The 20,013-nt window shown below is 40.4% G+C and overlaps 1 protein-coding gene across 2 annotated transcripts in view; it reads left to right on the top strand.

Moving 5' to 3' along the window:
• The window catches only part of Gopc (golgi associated PDZ and coiled-coil motif containing), a 45,032-nt gene extending 25,358 nt beyond the window's left edge, over positions 1 to 19,674 (top strand). The window contains exons 3-9 of one of the 2 annotated variants that reach the window (XM_036168880.1): positions 1,448 to 1,471; positions 5,316 to 5,491; positions 6,782 to 6,947; positions 9,753 to 9,848; positions 11,856 to 12,020; positions 14,923 to 15,103; positions 17,698 to 19,674. In XM_036168880.1, the coding sequence (XP_036024773.1) occupies positions 1,448 to 1,471; positions 5,316 to 5,491; positions 6,782 to 6,947; positions 9,753 to 9,848; positions 11,856 to 12,020; positions 14,923 to 15,103; positions 17,698 to 17,825 (936 nt within the window). In that variant the 3' untranslated portion in view covers positions 17,826 to 19,674. The remainder of the gene's footprint in view (positions 1 to 1,447; positions 1,472 to 5,315; positions 5,492 to 6,781; positions 6,948 to 9,752; positions 9,849 to 11,855; positions 12,021 to 14,922; positions 15,104 to 17,697) is intronic. The other variant, XM_036168882.1, reaches the window with a different exon arrangement.
• Positions 19,675 to 20,013: the final 339 nt, after the last annotated feature.

The raw sequence follows: 20,013 nt of genomic DNA, 5'->3' as shown, positions 1-20,013 counted from the left end.
TCCCAGAACTGATGCAGCCTCTCCCTATATCCTAGAGATTGAGCTTCTATTGTGCTCTGCCGTTTTTAGCAGATGAGATCCAGCCTTGGGATTTCCTCGTGTCTCTGCCTAGATAGGAACAAGGAAGAGTCTAAAGAGGAGCAGAAAAAGTCATAACTGTGGTAGCCTTCATAAAGAGCATTTGATAAATCTCCTCAGTAACTTGCCAGCGTCTCGTTCGCTCAGCCCTAGCTGTGTGTTAGTCCGTGTATCTTGGTGAAGTCAGAGTGCTGGCAATACAGAGAAGGGACCGGGGTAGTTAAACACCAACAAGGTTCTTAGCTCCCAGTAGAGTGTGAGCATTTCTTCTGCTGCTGAACATTGTCCTGTCTAGACATGGTTTCGTTGTCAGTTCACTCTAGTTAGTCAGAACACACTTAATCAAAACAGGCTATTTAAATAGAAAACAAAATTGTAAGGCTTGTTTCAATTTAACCTATGTATTGAGTGCGACCCTGTGCCAGACATTTGGCTAACGATGTGGAGACAGCAGTAAGGAAGGTAAAGCTTGGGAGGGATGGGCCATGGAACCCTGCTTCTGGTGCCCTGAGTGTAGAACAGGTTCAAGTTTGGCTTAGTTGCCCTTAATCAGGTTTGACTGGTTTAGGTACTGATATGTTGAAATCTACTTCAACATTTATATTCTCCTAAAGTCCTCATAAACTGAAGGGCTGTGGATCTATATTAATAGCTTTTATTTAACTGCCTTAAAAGTCAGATCATAAATTCTTATTTGAGTTATGTGATATTAACATGCAGAAACATTCTACATTTTCCTTAGAAGAGTTCCTAAACTATTTGTTAGTTTTTGGGGGTTTTTTTTCAGACAGGGTTTCTCGGTGTAGCCATGGCTATCCTGAATTTCACTTTGTGGACCAGGCAGGCCTTGAACTCACAGAGATACTCCTGCCTCTGCCTCCCAAGTGCTGGAACCAAAGGTGTATGCCACCACTGCCCAGCTCCAAGTCCTAAACTTTTAACAGGTGCTGTAGAGAAACAAATAGTGGGACAGTTGTATTAACTAATTTTAATTTAAAAAAATTTAGTTTAGGGGGTTGGAGAAATGGCTCAGAGGTTAAGAGCATTGGCTGCTCTTCCAGAGTTCAATTCCCAGCAACCACATGGTGGTTCACAACCATCTGTAATGAGATCTGGTGCCCTCTTCTGGCCTGCAAGCATACATGCAGACAGAACACTGTATACATAATAAAAATAAATCAATCTTTAAAAAAAAGTTTAGTCTAATATTAAAACTGTTGTTTATAGATTTGCAAATATATTTGTGCTAATGAGATTTACCCATCTGATAATCAACCTGTGGAAGCTTTCCTTGTAATGATAATACCACTAGATAAATCTGTCTGTTTAATGGTTTTCTAATTACAAACCTTTTTTCTTGTATCTGAAGTCTGTCCCCTCTGTGGAGGAGCTGGTAAGTCTATTATTTCTCACGCTTTAGTTACTGTGTCCTGCTGAAGTGTTCTGGTGTTCTGTGTATTGCCTGTCCTCATACTCTGAAAAGTGTTAGTGCCAGTTTTCCCATGTTTGGATACCTGAAGTTCAGAGGGGCCCATTGTGCTTTGCTCCCCGCCTGGGGCTAAAGACTTGCCTTTCATTTGGAACTTGTAGAGACCATCAGTTTTTGACAACCTTTGAGTCTTGTAATTTGCTCACACTTCTACTTCAGCAAAAATACCTGCATGAGGGTACTGAAGATGTATTGAAGAGACCTAGTTTTTACCCCCGAGTTTCTATCTGAACTTGTTTCCATTTAGAGAGTATGCATGCTGATTCCTCCATCCATTGCATGTGTTAGTACCTTTTAGCGGGTTTGGAAATGATTGTGTAGCCTTTAAAGCACTGCATTTTAAAATTTTTATCAGAAATTATTTTAGACAGTAACAGCATGTAAATTCTTAGTGTCTTTCCTGTTACCTCAAGCTAATCAGATTCCAGTTGACTTATGACTTTACCACTTTTTAAAAATACATTTTTTATAAGTCTAAAACACAAAACAAACTTCATGCTTATTACCTAATACAAAAAGTTTAACCAGGAAACAAACTTACAAATTATCTTTAAATCTTAAAGTAATTCTCTTCAGTTTCCTTAATCATATTCTTATTTGCATATTTTTTAAATGACAGACTGTCTTTGAGTTTACATAGATCTGCCTGTCTCTGTCCCCCAAGTGCTAGGGTTAAAGGTGTGTGCACCCTGTGGCTAGCTTGCTTACATATCTTCATTTCAAGTCTCAGAGACTGTCAGAGTCTTTAGGAATTTGAATTATTAAGAGAAAGTGGTAGCCTCATAAGCATCTGAAATTCATTAGTACAACTATAACTAGCTCATTAAAGTAATTGGAAGGAGATAATCCTTGTAGTAATGTTGATATAACCTATACACCAAAGAAGTCTTGGTCTTCAGGCTGGGAATGAAGCTCAGTGAGTGGAGTGTTGCTAGCGTGGATAGAGCGCCCAGCACCACATAAAACCAGGCAAGGTAGCACAGCCAGCCTGGGCTACGTGATGAGACTATCTCAGCAAAGAGAAAGCAAGGGGAAGGAGGGAGCTGCTAGAAAAGAGTCTACGTTACTAGCTTTCCATGACTCTTACCAAGAATGCCTAGAGACTGTGAGTGGGCTTGTGTGTGTGTTCATATTTACAAAAGCTGGGGCAAACCCTGCTTATCTTCTCCTGCTCACCCATCATATATTAAATATGCTCACAAATGAGACGGGGTTCCCCAGGTGGGATCAGACCCATGCTAGGCAAGCCCTCACCATTAAGCTACACTCCCAGCCTTATATATAACAGACATTTGTACTCAAAGAAATTGCTGGATATTCAGCATTTGATAGTTTTCCCTTCTGCATGTGTATATACACATAGTGCACTTAAAATACATGTATATTAAGATGACATAATACCTTGTTTTTGAACATCTCATTTTTATGTTGGTCAAAATAGAACAAAAGCATCAACTAAATTAGTACCAAAATATATTCAGCAAGTTGGCCAACATTTGCTTATATTTGTTTTGTGTTCTCTCTCTGTCCCTCTTCTTTATTGAGGCAAACCTCACTGTGTAGCACTGGCTGTCCTGGAACTTGCTGTATAGCCCAAGCTGGCTTCAGACTGGAGCAGTTTCTCATGCCTCTGCCTCCAGAATGCTGGGATTACAGGAGTGAGCCACCATGCCCAAGTGTTTGCTTAAGACAGGGAGGGTCTCTGGTATCCTGGGCTAGCTTCAAACTTGCTATACAGCTGAGGCTGGCTTTGAACTCCAGATTGTCCTACCTCAGCCTCCCAGTGGCTGGGTACATATCCAGTGTATATCTTCTCAGTATCTAGAATAAAAAGAAAAATAACTGCTTAGTTGGTGCCTATAACAGAATAATACTATTTGCCAGTTCCTCAACAGAAACAGCTTCTCCTTGTGAGAAGCAGAGTATTCATAAAGGGGTCATAATGGTGAATTGAGTAATGTCCTCTGTATCTCATGATAAATGTATCATATATCATGATATACATATCATATAAGTATAATCGTATTTTCTTAGGCTCTGTGGACTTCTGTAAGTCAGCAGGAGTGGCTCTGATCAGGATAGATGCTAATGTGGAGTGTTTGTGTGGTTTTGACTCAGAACTAATACCTGTGGCGCCTCTATTCAACTGTAGAAGAGGTGTGTTTAGTCACACACTTAGCATCTGATTTGGAATTTGCCTTTCTTTGGCCAGGACTTGTACCTTCCATTTTACATTCTGCTTTGACTTGAAGCTTCCCATTTTATACTTGGATACTGATCCCATGGTCTGTGAGCATAAACACACTGTGTAAACACAAGGAAAAGTGCACATTAGTTCTCATATATGAGCTCACAGTAAAAATTTAGCTGGGTGGTGGTGGCGCACACCTTTAGTCCCAGCACTCAGGAGGCAGAGACAGGTGGATCTCTGAGTTTGAGGCCAGCCTGGGCTACAGAGCGAGATCCAGGGCAGCCAGAGCTACACAGAGAAACCCTGTCTTGGGGCGGGGGGGGGGGGGGGGGGGGGGGGATGTAATAATGATGGTTTTGGGATTATGTCCTCTAGTACCTGTAGACGCACAGAGAAGGCTAAAGATATAGCTTCTTTTATGAGAGCTGAAAATGGGTGACTGTTTGACTTCATTGGAGGCAAAGGGAAGAAGTTGTTTTCCTTAGAAAAATGACTCTGTGATCTGCTGGAAATTATAAATACAAGACCCTAGATCCATGTAGTGAGAATACTTTATACCAGGCTGGAGAGTTGGCTCAGAGGTCTTCCAGAGGTCCTGAGTTCAATTCCCAGCGCCCACATGGTGGCTCACAACTATCTATAATGAGATCTAGTGCCTTCTTCTGGTGTGCAGGCATACATACAGGCAGAATACTGTATACATAATAAATAAAGAAATCTTAAAAAAAAAAAAAGAAAGAAAAGAATGCTCTATACCACAGACATTCTTTCCTACAGAATTTTTAAGTGTGTTCTAACATAGTAACTACAGGGTCTCCAAGTATGGTTATGTGGCATTTTCTTAAGACTTAGAATAGGACAGTGAGATGGTCCAGTGGGTAAAAGTCAACCTGAAACGGTGTGTAGCCAAGGGTGGCTGGGAACACAAGCCTCCTGGGGCTTGCAGTTGGGAGCTGCCATGTGTGACTTACTGTTTTCTGTTAGTCTAGTCATCTTAGAAAGTGAGTCAACTCAGTGTTGACTTTAGACTACTGTTGCTTCTCTAATGTCAGAGTGCATCGTGGCACACACTTATCCAAAAGAAGGTCCAAGACACTGTATTGTTTTATGTATCCGTAATCCCAGCACTTGAAAGATGGATGAAGGATTTCAGATTCAGGGATAGCCAGAGCTATATAGTGAGCAGGCCAGCCTGAGCTACCGAGAAAGCTGTCTCAGAAACAAAGAATTATCCTCTAAAGAGATGGCTCAGCAGTTAAGAGCATTTGCTGTTCTTCCAGAGGACCCAGCACCCCATCAGTCTGCTCACAACTACCAGAAACTGCAGCTCCCAGGTATCTGAGCCTCTTTTGGCTTCCGCGGACAGCCCACATATGTGTGGCACACACTGAAATACGTATAAAAACAAAGAACTAGATTCAGCCTTGTGTTCCAATCCAGTTTCCCATGTTTTTGTGTTATGTCCTGAGCTTGCATGTATTTTTATGGGGCATCATTCTCCTGGCTGTAGAATCATAAGGACATTGTTATAAAGTTATGGTTTCTAAATTCCTCTAGGAAAGAGAACTCGAAGCAAGTAAAACAGAGAAGGTAAAGGAAGCTCAGCTGGAGGCTGAAGTGACACTGCTCAGGAAGGAGAACGAGGCCCTTCGCAGGCACATAGCCGTTCTGCAGGCTGAAGTGTACGGGGCCAGACTGGCTGCCAAGTACTTGGATAAGGAGCTGGCGGGCAGGTTTGTAAGACAGCTAGCTCTGCTTGTGTTCTTAGCGACCAGCGGCTGACTCATCTCCTATAAACGAACCATTTTACCTCAGTTATTTTTGTGTGTAGCTGCAGGTTTAGCAGTGTTGAGTTAATATTGGCAGCATTATTTATTTATCCATACTAAGTGTCGTTTACACATATAGACTGATACTAACGCACTGTGAGATGCCTATAACTCTGCCAAGCAATACGTTTCGGTTATTTCCTGTCTTGACCGCGACAGGCAGTACCCATGTGGTCATCAATAAGCAGTCCCTTGGTCCGTTACATCTGCTCTTTTTGGCCCCTCAGATGTATTTAAGAATAAAAGTAATTTTATTATAAAGGCTAGTTCTGTTGGCTTTAATATTGTTAGGGAAATCAGTCACAAACTTTGGTGGTATGCTAGTATCAAATCACTTTATACTCATTTTTATGTTCTATTAAGAACTGAGATGAAGCAAAGATTTTTTTTAAATTATTTTTAGATTTTTAAATTTTATGTGTGAGTGTTTTGCCTGCATGTTACATCTACACCTTGTGTGTGCAGTGCCTTCAGAGGTCAGAAAAGGAGGTCGGATACCCTAGAACAATAGTTACAGATGTTGTGAGACCATGTGGGTGATGGGAACTGAACCTGGGTCCTCTTCAAGAGCATCAAGTACTCTTAACCACTGAACTCTCTCTCTCTAGCCCTTAAACAAATTTTTTTTATCGTTTTTGAAATATAATTAAAAGACATGTTTTTATATGGTCAGAGTCATCTAACTGCTTCTATGCAATAGTACACTGAATTCAGTTATGCAAGAAATAAAACATGTTGCCATTAACCTCAAAAAATGTTTTCTTAGATATATTTAAATTAAGTATATAGTTAAAGTAGTTCTCACTTATCTCTTTAAAAAAGTTTTTTTAGCTGCCTTTTTTTTTTTTTTTTTTTTTTTGGTTTTTCGAGACAGGGTTTCCCTGTGTAGCTTTGCGCCTTTCCTGGATCTCACTTGGTAGCCCAGGCTGGCCTCGAACTCACAGAGATCCGCCTGCCTCTGCCTCCCGAGTGCTGGGATTACAGGCCACCACCGCCCAGCCTTAGCTGGTTTTTCCTTAATTCCTGTCCCTTTCAGTTTACCTGTACAAATCTGAGAGACATTGGGAAAAACCTGGGTATTAGTTTTGTTATCAACTAAAATGTATGCAATAGCTACTTAAAGTAATAATTCTTCTCAAATATCTTAAATCTAATAAGCGTACCAAGAGCTCCTCTCTTTTTTCCCATGTGAAGGGTCCAACAAATACAGTTACTGGGACGAGATATGAAGGGACCTGCTCATGATAAGCTCTGGAACCAGTTAGAAGCGGAAATACATTTACATCGCCACAAAACCGTCATCAGAGCCTGCAGAGGACGCAATGACCTGAAGCGACCCATGCAGGCGCCCCCGGGCCACGTATGTTCCTGCCCCCACCCACTCAGCCTGGCTTGGCTTGATTACCAGTCTGCTTCTCTTTCTTTCTTCCCTTCTACCAGTATTTGAAACTTCCTTAAAGAGTGAAAGGAGGTTCAGCTTCGTTAGCTTCTTTAGAAGGTTCAGTTACCCAAAGGGATTTTGGTCGATTTTCTGACTTGAGGTCCCAAGAGTGTGTTTCTTCAGACAGTAAGCCCTGTCTAGCAAACACTAATGTTTGTACCTTGGATCATATTTCAAATTTTTCTGTACCATGATTGAGCATGTTTAAATTTATTATAAACTTATCTGTGATGAGTTGTACTTGGGAGAACTTTTCAAGGGAATTTTGGTACCTACATCCACACGTAGATTCTGAAATAATATTTACATTCATTTTGTCTTCTGTTAGAAGAATTTGAAGTCTTTATCCAGGTTTCTGCTTCTATGGCCATCATTGTATGGGAGCATTCTACCTGGATAAATCCTTATTAAATTGTATTAGATAATATAGACTTTAACTAAAAAAATTTAATATATTGGGCCAAGTGATGATGGCACATTCCTTTAATCCCAGAACTTGGGAGATAGAGGCAGGCGGATCTCTGTGAGTTCGAGGCCAGCCTGGTCTACAAAATTAGTTCCAGGACAGCCAGAGGTACATAGTGAGACCCTGTCTCAAAAAAAGCAAACAAATAAAACAATTAATATATGAACCACTTTTCCACAGTGGTTCACACATTTTCGTACCATATGAATGTGGCCTTGTGTTAGTTACTGTTCTGTTGCTGTGATAAAACACTGTGTCCAAAGCAACTTAGAAAAGCAAGATCTTAATTGGGGGCTTGCTTACTGTTTCAGAGAATTAATCCATGAACATCACAATGAGGAGCACAGTAACAGGCAGGCTGGAGCAGTAGCTAAGAGCTGACATCCTGATCCGCAGGCAGCAAGCAGAGAGACAGAGACAAGACCACACCTCCTAGTCCTTCCTTAACAGTCTAACAAGTAGAAACCAAACATTTAAATATATGATCTATTCTCATTCAAACCACCACAGCCTTAAAAATAATCTGTTGCCTCCACAAAAGTTATTCTAAGAAGAATTAATAGGACATAATGAGGAACACGGTCACAGTGCACAGATATGTCACTGTCTTCTAGAGCCTGATGCTCCCTGTTAACCTTGAGGTCCAGTGGGTCTGAGAACCGGTTGGTTACAAGAGGGATACAGTGGTTGGTGGGGGTGGTGTCAGAGTGATAAAGCATACTCAAATAACTTTGTGACATCATCTAACTAGTTAGCTAGAAACCGGAAGACCAAAGTTATTTTACATTAAATACAGGAGTCTTAATTAATTACTCTGATAATTACGGACTTTGAAATAAAATAGTGAACATAATAGTATGGTAATGTGCCCAGCTACCTAAGTTAGAAGGGCATAGTGGTGATCCAAGGAGAAAATGGGAAAAGCTAGGGAAGAAACACTGGAAATACAGGAGGGCAGCTCTGAGAGAGTTAGTGAGGAGGGTTTGCCTGGCTGAGCTGTTTGTTGACAGCTGGTAGATGAGGAAGTAGGTCTGAGCTTTTGGTTTGGCTAACTAAGTGTTCTTTGGCTTTTACTGATGGAGGAAGTATAGGAAAAGGAAGTTCTGTGGGAAGAAAGATGACCTCAGTTCTAGACAAGCAGTGTTTGGAATGCCCTGTGACATCTAGAAATCCATCCACTTGAGGGAGTGGCTGCAGTTCAGGAAAGAAGACTGAAGTTCTGTTTTGTCTGGTAGAGTTGAAATCATGGAAGTAAGTAGCCAGGGAAAGCATGTATAAAGTAACAGGAACAGGAGGCCACGGATGGAAACTTAGTGCAGAGGGAAAGAGTGGTCACAAAGAGAGAAGCCTGGAGCAGTCAGGTGCAGATCACCTGGGAAAGAAGTGTAATACAGGCAGAGGGAAAGAGTGGGTTTCCAGCCAGGTATTTATGGGCCCTGTCAACTTTCCGCTGGGTAGGGTGGTGACGAAAGGCGTTCACTGGATTCAGCAATATTGTTCCAAGTGACCATAAAGAAAATTGCAGACTAGGGAATAGTCTTAATCATAGTGACCGAAGTAATGTGGAGGCAAGGAAGTGAGCCTGCGTGGAGGGTAGACGATGGTAATAAGAAGACGGGAAGACTGGAGGGGTGCTGGGTTGGGCTCCTGTTTTGTTTGTTTGGGTTTGAGTTTGGCTTGGGGGTTTGTCACGTTTCTTAGAATTGGAAGGCAGTTAGAACTACCTGCTGAGTTGAAAAGGAGTTTAGTAGAGAGAAAAGGGTCAGAGATACCAGAGGGAGTTTAGTGTGCCAGAGCAGTGTTTGCTTAGTGTGCAATAAGGTCTTAGGTTTGCACTAAAAAAAAGACAAGGGAGGTCAAAGAAAGAACAACTAAAGGAACTGTTTTTAACATGTAGGTTCTAGAACACTAAAGAATAAAAAGTAAGTAGTTGTTCAACTTGAAAAAATTCTCAACTCTACAAATCAGTTAGCATTTGTATAGGATATTAAGATATGTTATTCCTTGAAGATACTTGTTTATTGACTGATTCCTGGTCATTTTATAATGCCTTATAATCTAAACAGATATTTACAAAAGGTGAGAAAATTATCTTAAAATTTACCGTACCTACTGAACAGCATTTTCATCTTTTAATTACTGTGCTCTTTATATTAGGAGATTAATAATGATTTCTAAAAACACGTTATATAACAAGAGTTCTGCTTGGTTTGTTATTTAAATACTACAATTTTTTTTTCTTTTTTCCCTGCAATAAGGATCAAGACTCTTTGAAGAAAAGCCAGGGAGTCGGTCCTATTCGGAAAGTTCTCCTCCTTAAGGAAGATCACGAAGGCCTTGGCATTTCAATTACAGTAAGAAGTAGTGCTTCCGGATTCCTAACAGACAGGTGTCTGGTAGAACCAGGCTCCTTTGTGGGGCATTGTCTGGGGAACAAAGTGTTTTGGATATAGCTCAAAACAACTAAATTTTTCTTTTTATTTATTTTTATTTAAAGAACAAATGTTTTTCATTTTATATACCAACCACAGATCCCCCTCTCATCCACCCCCCCCCTTCCCTGAGCCTTCTCTCCAGCCTCCCCATCCCCTCCTCCTAAGGTAAGGCCTCTCATGGGGAGTCACCAATACCTGGTTCATTCAGTTGAGGCAGGTCCAAGCTGCTCACCGCTGCATCAAGGCTGTGCAAGGTGTCTCCCCATAGGTAATGGGCTCCAGAAAGCCTGCTCTTGTGCCAGGGATAGATCCTCATCCCTCTGCCAGGTGCCCCTAAAATTTTCAAGACTTAGGCAGCAGCACTTTTGCAAAAAACCTTTTTTGTGTATAAAACTTGTTATAACTTAGTTGCTAACATCTTCAGTGCAGCTGGAAGCACGATCTGTACAAGTCTGTTTCGTTTCTGGAGCCTGTGTGCAGCCATGGCTGTTTCCTCCCAGGTTAAGTGGCTCCAGATTCTAGTCTCCTTGGGTTATGTGTCATTTTCTCACTTTTACCTGTCAGGTTTCACTGGACCTTGGATCCGTATTTCAGCATTTTTCTTTTCTTCTTTTTTTTTTTTTTTTTTTTGCTAATTTACCAAAGCTTATTCTTGGACAACAGAATGAATAGCAATAAATAATAGGAGTCATTTTGTTTTATATCTGCTTTCCTTTGGTTTTCATTTGAGACTGTTTCAGTATTGCATGAGTTCATTTATTTTCTGGTATTGCCTAATGTAGAAATGTTTCTTATAAAAAATTATTTAACTCCTGGGTGATGATGACGCACCCCTTTAATCCCAGAACTTGGGAGGCAAAGGCAGGAGGATCTCTGAGTTCAAGGCCAGCCTGGTCTACAGAGTTCCAGGACATTAAAAAAAAAAAAAGATTTAATTTATATGTATTTATTTCTTAAGTATCTACTTTTCAAAAGGCAATGCCCTTGGGTCAGTGGTTAAGCACACTGGCTGCTCTTTGAAGGGACCCAGGTTCAGTTTCTAACATCTACATGGCAGCTCATAACTGTTTGTAACTCCGTTTCCAGGGGATCTGACACCCTCTTCTGGCCTTCTCAGGCACCTGGCATGACCATATTATAAAGACATAAAGGCAGGCAAAACACCAATATTCATAAAATAAAAATTTTTAAATAGAAATAACATAACAATTACACAAGCTATATAAAGTGAGACCACTTAACTATTACTGTATTTCTTCAACATTACATATTTTTGTATTTCTGAAATTGAAGATTTATCATGCAATTTTAAAATTATCTTGATTAGAGCTGTACATGGTAGCACATGCCTTTAATCTCAGTACTTGTCAAACAGAGCTAGGTGGATATCTGTGACTTCAAGGCCATCCTGGTCTACATACCAAGCTCCAGAGCTGTATAGACTTGTCTCAAAAAACTGTATTATCTTGGTTATACATAAAATAATTGATCTTATCAGACATATCTTAGTCAGTGTTCTATTGCTCTAAAGTTCCACTCCCTGGCGACCGAGCATTCAGGTATGTGAGACTATGGGAACCATTCTTATTCACGGTACATAACAGTTTGGATTTGACAAAAGTGCTATGGAAGGGCCCACATGATGGCACACAGTGCTGTGGAACACTAGTGTATCATTTGTTCTCAATGTTCAGGAAATGAGGTTATTGCAGTTTTTTGTTTGAGTATTTTAGTTTTGGAGTCTATAATATTTCATAAAATTGAATGTTTTTAGTTATTGTAGTCAGAGGTGCCTCTTTGGTAGCAAGTGTTTACAGAAACCCTCTACTTATTGAAATGAGTTTTTAAGAAAATGTCTCTAAAATGATCTGCAGCCATTTTATAACATGTAAACTAACTAACTGCCTTTGATATTGTTATTGTTAGGGTGGGAAGGAGCATGGTGTTCCCATTCTCATCTCTGAGATCCATCCAGGACAGCCTGCTGATAGATGTGGAGGACTCCATGTTGGAGATGCTATTCTGGCAGTGAATGGAGTTAACCTAAGGGACACAAAGCATAAAGAAGCTGTAACCATACTTTCCCAGCAGGTGAATTAATTTTCTTCATGTTATTAAAACTGGTATAGAGCTTGTTTCCATTCTTTGAAGCTTACAGATGTCATATGATCATACTTGCTGAAAAGGATGGTTATGTTTACTCCTTTCCAAAGCTACTTGAACAGATTGCATGAGTCCTCTGTGTGGCGATCTCATCTGTCCAGTTGAAATGGAGCAGTAAGGTAAGTGTTGGTATTCAGAATAGGATAGGCACTTCAGTGCATGATTGACAGCATCACTGCAGAATAGGGTGTTAGAGAAAGGACTGCTGGAAGTAGACTGCTTTTGGTCATAAAATATAACTGAAAGGACCCTCAGCACTCCTCTAGCCCAGTTTTCTTAGTTAACAAAATTAAGGTGGGCTGAGGGATGGCTCAGTGGTTAAGGGCACTTGCTGCTCTCGCAGAGGACGCAGATTCGACTCTCAGCACCTACATTAATAATAATTCCAGTTCCAGGATCTATCCCAGGCCCTCTTCTGGTTTCCAAGGGCACAGACATTCATGCAGGCAAAATACCAATACAAATAATATGAAATAATGATAGTGGTAAATAATAAAGTAGCTCAACTGAAATTCTTAGAGAATGAAGGATGTGCTCAAAATTGCCTAGCAAATTAAATTATAGAATAAGAATCCATATTTAGAGTCAGATTTGTTATCTCATGTCCTTACCACCTCTGTTTTCCTCTGAAAATAGGATTGAGGGAATTACAATATTATGGTTGGGGATCATTGATGTTACTATAGTAGTGTAGAACAATCGTATGTGAATGTGACTGTATATTTAATTAGCTCAGCTCTATATGATGATGCATGAAACATCTCTATGACATGGATTAAATGGCTTCAATAAATGGAAGACCTGCTGAAATGACTTTTAGAAAGGTCTTCTATATTAAGCCTGAAATTTGTGTTTGTGTGTATTTCTAACCTTCTGGTACTCTGACAGAGCATTGTCACCTGCAAAGTTTAGTCTTTGGAATCACACAATGTTTTACAATTTTGTGTTGGGTCACATTTATAGGTATCCTAGGCACATGTATGTGGGCATGAGCTGGACATGGACATACCTTTGAGACCACATTATATATCTACCTTCACACATGGTATTTTTTAATTATGTGGGTGCTGGGAGTCAAATCTGCATCCTCTTCGAGAGCAGCAAGTGCCCTTAACCACTGAGCCATCCCTCGGCCCACCTTAATTTTGTTAACTAAGAAAACTGGGCTAGAGGAGTGCTGAGGGTCCTTTCAGTTATATCTTGTGACCAAAAGCCGTCTACTTCCAGCAGACCTTTCTCTGGCGCCCTGTATTGGGATGATGCCGTCATGTAACTATCTGTTAAGAGAGAACGCTGCTGTAGGCAGCGTCTCCAGGCTCACGTGGACTGTGTGTCATAGCCTAAGAAGGGATGAATAGCAGCTCTGGCAAAGGAGCTGCAGGGAGGCAGCGAGAGCGGGGAGGAAACAGCCTGTAGCACCCTTGTCAGGGCAGCGCCGGGAAGCAGAGCACCAAAGACTCCACGCTCTGTTCTGACAAAAGACAAGCGCAAGACTAGGATGTGGTGACTGCGGTCTCAGTAGATAGCGGGGACAGCTTGAGCTTTCTTTACCTTAAAATTGTAATTTTATACTCGAGCATAGAGCTGTTACTAAAGAATAACCATAAAAATACTGCATCTAGCCTAGCATAGAAACGAGTAAGAACTTCACAGTCAAATTGCTGTTGCTTTGTGCTTGCTTGTGATGTGCAGAAAGCTACGCGTTCTCTTTAGTACTCACCAAGGCTTCTCATTTATGAGAAAGAGACTGTAATAGGGATGCTCTGGGGATCAATAAAAGCTATAATTTTATGCAATAAATACAGTAACTTCTTATCTTAATAAATACCTTTATTAACTGTTGTCTCAGTAAGAGGTTTTTGCTTTTGGTTTTTTTTTTTTTTCTTTTAAACAAAGGTTTAAGACTTAAAAATAAGTTGAGTGTAGTAATTCACACCCATAATCCCACTATGGGGAGTCTGAGGCAGGAAGATTGCCGCAAGTTTGAAGCTAGTGTGGTTGAGTTCCAGGCTAGTGGAGGCTACAGAATAAGTTCCTGTCTCAAAGGGAGAACAATAAGTCATAGCAATTTCTTGAACTGGTAAAGTTTGTTTGACACCCTTATATACAAGTTTATTTAATATCTGTTAAATAGATAGGCTAAATTGCTTGTAAAGTGTAAGATGACTTTAAACTGGATACTTGTTCCAATATTCTGTAAATTTAATAGTTAAGCATCCCTTTTATTTTAGATACGCTATTTAAAATACTACGGTCAGGTCACTCATACACTTGTAATCCCTTTTCTTAAGAGGTGGCGGCAGGGGGCTGGAGAGATGGCTCAGTGGTTTAGAGCACTAGCTGCTCTTCCAGAGGTCCTGAGTTCAATCCCTAGCACCCACATGGTGGCTCACACCATCTATAATTGGATCTGATGCCTTCTTCTGGCATAAAGTCATACAAGCAGATAAAGCACTCGTATACATAAAATAAATAAATAAATCCTTCTTTTAAAAAAAGGGAAGTAGAGGCAGGACGATCAGGAGTTGAAGCTCATCCTCAGCTGTGTGCAGATTCAGGGCCAGGCTGGTCTACTTGAGACTTTGTCTCAAATGAATGAATTCTTTGATCAGTAGAAGGAACTGGAATAGTTAGAAGGGACTCCCTTGTAGAGATGATCCACGGAGTGGTCTGGCCATCTTGGTGTCCGGCAATTCACTCTTGAGAGTCATGCCTGATTGAAAAGGAACATGCCTGCCATCTCCTCCTCCCAGAACCTGTCCCCGAAGACTGGGAGTTCTGTCTTGATTATGATCACAGTGACTGACTCTCTGTCTTCATCCCTGTTTAGAGAGGAGAGATTGAATTTGAAGTGGTGTATGTGGCTCCTGAAGTGGATTCTGATGATGAAAATGTCGAGTATGAAGACGAGAGTGGACACCGTTACCGTCTGTACCTTGATGAGTTAGAAGGAGGTGGTAATCCTGGTGCTAGCTGCAAAGAGAGTGGTGGCGAAATGAAAGTGTTACAAGGTAAAAATGCCTCTAAATTGTATTATGAATATGCTGATTATTAGTAACAGTTTGAAACGTGAAAGCCTCAGTGTTCTCCAGTAACACAGCTTTAACGGTGCCGACCAAAGGAAGGACCAGTCACTCTGGAAGTTTATTATGCACACTAATTTACATGTTTTCTAGTTCATCTTGGCTAAGACACTTACGATTCCAGTTCTCTCAACTCTGAAACAGAAACCAACGTCCCTTTAGAGTACAACTATCTTAATGCAAATTGTTTTCTCAGAACACAAGAGTTAGAACTTAAGTGTGGATTAGTGGTTAAATTGATGTCTATGGTTATTGCCCAAATCAGGATATATGAGCCTCAAGATTTTTAATTTGGTAATTATTAAAGAAATATGCTAGCACTTTCTTTGGGTATAGTCGTGGTTTCCAAGTTATCCTAGATAAGTGTCAGGGAGTCCTTGGGACCTTTGAGAGAGGCGCATGGACTGGAGGAGCTTTTCATGATAATACTGAGATGAAACAGAATTGATTTTTAGATGAAATTGGCATTTGGGTTACTATAAAAACTGATTTTTTAAAAAAATTAAATGCTAATTCTTGGAGTGTGTTGCTTAGTTTTGATCTGCTGTTTGAGACAGGATCCCACTGTAAAGCCTGGGCTGGCTTTGAGTCCGCAGTCCTCCTGCCTCAGACTCCAAGTGCTGAGATCACAGGCATGCACCACAAACCCCTCCATTTTTATCTTTATTTTCCTTGAGTGTTCTTTGCATAGGCACCAGTGCCAGTTGTTTTTATCCATTGCTTTGGAAAATTCCATTTGAGATGCAAGTATGCATGTCAGTTACTCAGCAGACTGAGCAAAGGTACTGGTCTTAAGTACCGCCCTGGTTAGCTTCCTAACTTTTCTGGAGGAATGACTGACAGATGCTGATTATTCAGACTGTTGGGTGGCCATTATCTTAAAAATTTTCAGTCTATTACTTCAGAGAAGACAGTTGAGAGTACTGATTGCCAGAAATAAAACAGGAGTTCTCCAGTGAAAATTAGTGTTTTGTAGAACACAGCATCAATCCCCAGGAGCTTGACTGGTTCCCATATGTAAGCTTGTAATGAGCTGGATGGACACACTAATAAATGTAATTCTTACGTAATACAGTAAAATATGTCAGCTTTTGAATTGCTTCTTATTTCAGGAATCCAGTGTTTTTCACATAACCTGTATGAGATTTTACAGAATTGTGTGTGTTCACCTTCACAGTGTAAGAAAAGCAATTTAACTCTAATGTAATGTAATGTTGATGCCTGAGGTCCACATTATTAGATTTCTGTGTAGTACTAAAGAAAATTGGCAGTTATTTGAAAATAATAATAGGTCTGTGAAGCTGATTCTGCATGCACTAGTAACAAAGTAAACAAAAACCTAGATGCAAATCTAGCTACCTTCTGTAAAACCAGTGGCTACTGGCACTGGAGAGATGGCTCAGGTTCAGAGCACTTGCCACGCTGTGGAGGACTAGAGTTCAGTTCCCAGCACCCACATTGTGTAGCTCACAATCTAATGTAACTTCAGCTCCAGGGAATCTGATGCCCTCTTCTGGCCTCCACAGGCATTTAGGCACATGTGTACATACTTATACACATAAATAAAAATGAATATGTTAAAAATGTTTCTAGAAATGAACAGCAGCAGCACTTAGGAGGCTGAGACCGTTGAAACTGAGTTTGAGGCCAGCCTGGTCTACAAAGTGAGTTTCAGGACAGCCAGAGCTACACATTGAGACTCTGTCTTGAGGAGGGAGGTGGCCCTCGGGATGGACATGGATGGAATGTTGTGGAATTTTGTCAGAACCTTACAGTGTTAAGCTGCTATCCCATGGTTCCATTGTCTTTTTACTATCATGGGGATTTGAAAACCTGTTCCAAGCTGGGGCAGTGGTGGTGTACACCTTTAATCCCAGCACTCGGAGGGCAGAGGCAGGTGGATCTCTGTGATCGAGGCTAGCCTGGTCTACAGAGTGAGTGCCAGGATATCCAGGACTACACAGAGAAACCCTGTCTTGAAAAACAAAAACCAAACACAAACAAACAAACAAACAAATAAATAAATAGAAAGGAAGAAAACATGTTTCTTATTTTTTGTTATAGCTGAGGTTAGAAAACACCCTGTTACTTATGTAAACTGCATGCACTTAAATCATGAAATAGGACTCCGCCAAAATAAATGCCATATGGCATATCACTTTAACTAGCCAGATAACTAAAAAGTGTGTCTTTGTGGGGTTTGAGGTCTTCCTGTGACTCCTAGGCTGGCCAGGAACGCATTGTCATGTAGAAGCAAAATATAAAAATTAAAATATTTGCATTTCAGTAGATAGTTGTGTAAATAAAATTAAATGTTTATCAACCCTAAGTTGTTTATTTAGGTTTATTTCACAACTTTCAGGTCGCTTCAATAGATAATACTTTAAAATGTGTGTGATGTTGCTATCTGCTATAAGATGAACCCTTAAATACTAGTAATTTGATCAAGACAGTGTTAGTATCAAACTTAGACATATTTCCAGCCCAGGCTTCCTGGTTTTCCTTGTGTTCTCCTCTTCCAGGGTGTAAGAAGACCGTGAGTGATGCACATGAGAACGGGCACATGGGGGCTTCGGGGGAGAGCCCTCTGGATGACAGCAGCGCCCGAGCAGCCGATCTGCACAGCCTGCACCAGAAGAAGGCTTACTGACCCACCCCGATGGCCGTCAGACTCTGCACTTGGGGCACTAGTGAGGATGGTGACGAAGACTGCACAAGATCAGGCAGGGCAGGCTGTGTGCTGCCCACAGACAGGCGGGAACCTCAGGGCTTCGTGTGAGCAACTCTAAGTGCACAGACCCCGTTTTCTGTGGTATGCCTTCGCTAGCTATTGCATGGAAGGCAATTTTGATTTTCCTGGACTCTAAGCACCAAAGCATGTGTCTCCCAAGGGGTATTACTAGGCTCTTAAGGGCCAAGTGGATGCTATTTCATTTGGCTCCTTTCATATTTAACAGGACAATGCTAACTGGATTTTCTAAGTACCCTTTAAACACAGCAGAATAAATGAATCCGTATCACATATTCCCTAAGGAAAAACTGCAGAGCTTCAGATGGCAGAGCTTGACTCAGTGAATTACAGAAATCTAGGTTGACATTTTTGCTTAACTGAAAAATTTGTTTCAGGTTTTTTAAAAAGGTGTGTTGTACATTCCTGATATCTAAATTAATTCTTCATGATCATTTGTTATAACGGGTTTGCTTTCCAGTTTATTGCAGTACAAAATATTTTCTTTAGGCAATCCGTAGCAATCAATGCTGCACTAGAAGTAGTTTCTGAAAAGTTAGTGTGCATTTTACTTTGGGTTTTTAAAGGGAACGCAGACGAGTGTGAAATACCTGTTGTCAATTATGTTGATCTGTGTGCATGGCACTGGAGCATTACACTATTAGTGTTTAGTCTCAAATGTTTATACATTTTCAGTTGTTCATAAGCTTTGTCTTGTGATAGTCAGGAAACATTACGATGTCATGAAATACATTGTGTTCAAACTGCAGTATGCTTTAAGTACCTGACTTGCCAATCATTTAAAAAGCCAGGAGCCAAGGTGGGCAAGACAAGGTAGAGACATTTTGATACAGTGACCGTATTGGTTATCTTTTGAGTATATGTTTGACTAAAGCAATACTCATGTGCAAACTCTGTAAATATGTTAGTTGTCTTGTATTAGAACTAAGCACAGAGTGCCTGATCCCTCCTTCCTTCCCACAGACCTTTGCACCTTGTTAGGCAAAGTCAAATACTGTCTTTAAAGAGGTGGTGACTTTTGCTCTGTCACTGTTTTAAAGGATTTACACCTAAGGGAATATTAAGTGGGAGAAGCCTCTATTATCTCCTTTCTTGGTATGCTTCTTTTTCCCAGATGCATTATATATTTGTTCAAAGTTAAATCTATAAAGTGTATATACTTTATTTTGTGATTTCGCTATTTATAAGTTTAGTTTGTAACTGTTGCTCATTTATGGTCTGTGTGGGTGTTTCATCCTTCAGAGTATCACCATGTTAACTGGTAACTAGAGGTGCACTTCGTCTGTATATTGTTACTGATGCTGAGGTACTTAGTAGTGTAACATTGCCTGTAAGCAAGGTTAGTGTTTTAATTGTACAAATGAATAAAAAGTTACATATTATTGTTTGCTCCTGACAGGCTAAGCCTCTTAAGAGAAAGATTGTTTTTTTTTCTCATGTATTTCTCCCATGCCAAATACATGCCCCACTGCATGACTTGTGATCTTCAAAGTAGGTGGTAGCCAGTGTGTTCAGTGAGGTGAAGAAAAATATCCGTGGTAACAGATCTGAAAACATTTTTGCTATGACATGAAACCATGATGTTGTTCCTATATTCTTTCAACATACATTTCCTGGGAATGACCATGGCTTTTTCTCCCCCAAAGAATATGCCTTATATGTATGACTGAATATTTAGGAAATATAAGCTATAAGCCTTTGGATTTTTTTCAAGATCTGCACAATAAATGGATAAGATTTTTAGAAACTGGATGGGCATTTTGTGCGTTCCCTGAGAGACTGTGTGAGATGGTTACAGTGTGTGTGTATTTGGAAAGAGTAGTTTATGTTTCTGCAGGTCAGTGTACTGTACTTCTCTGCTGCTTTGTGGTTTCAAAGGCTGTGAGAGCACAGTGATTGACTGCTGCTGTGATGGGCATCCTGGCACTTTCCCAGGCCTCGTGGGGAGTTCATTTTCAGAGTTCATTTCAGTCATTAGGGATGAACTGGGTATTTCACCTTCTCCAAAGCACTGAGTGAAAAGTAGTTTTATATTGCACATTAAAACAGATGCCCAGATAACACTGAAGCTTCTTGGACAAAGCTAAAA

Source organism: Onychomys torridus, chromosome 19, assembly GCF_903995425.1.
Source record: "Onychomys torridus chromosome 19, mOncTor1.1, whole genome shotgun sequence".
Lineage (NCBI taxonomy): Eukaryota > Metazoa > Chordata > Mammalia > Rodentia > Cricetidae > Onychomys > Onychomys torridus.
This window is presented reverse-complemented; position numbering and strand designations above follow the sequence as displayed.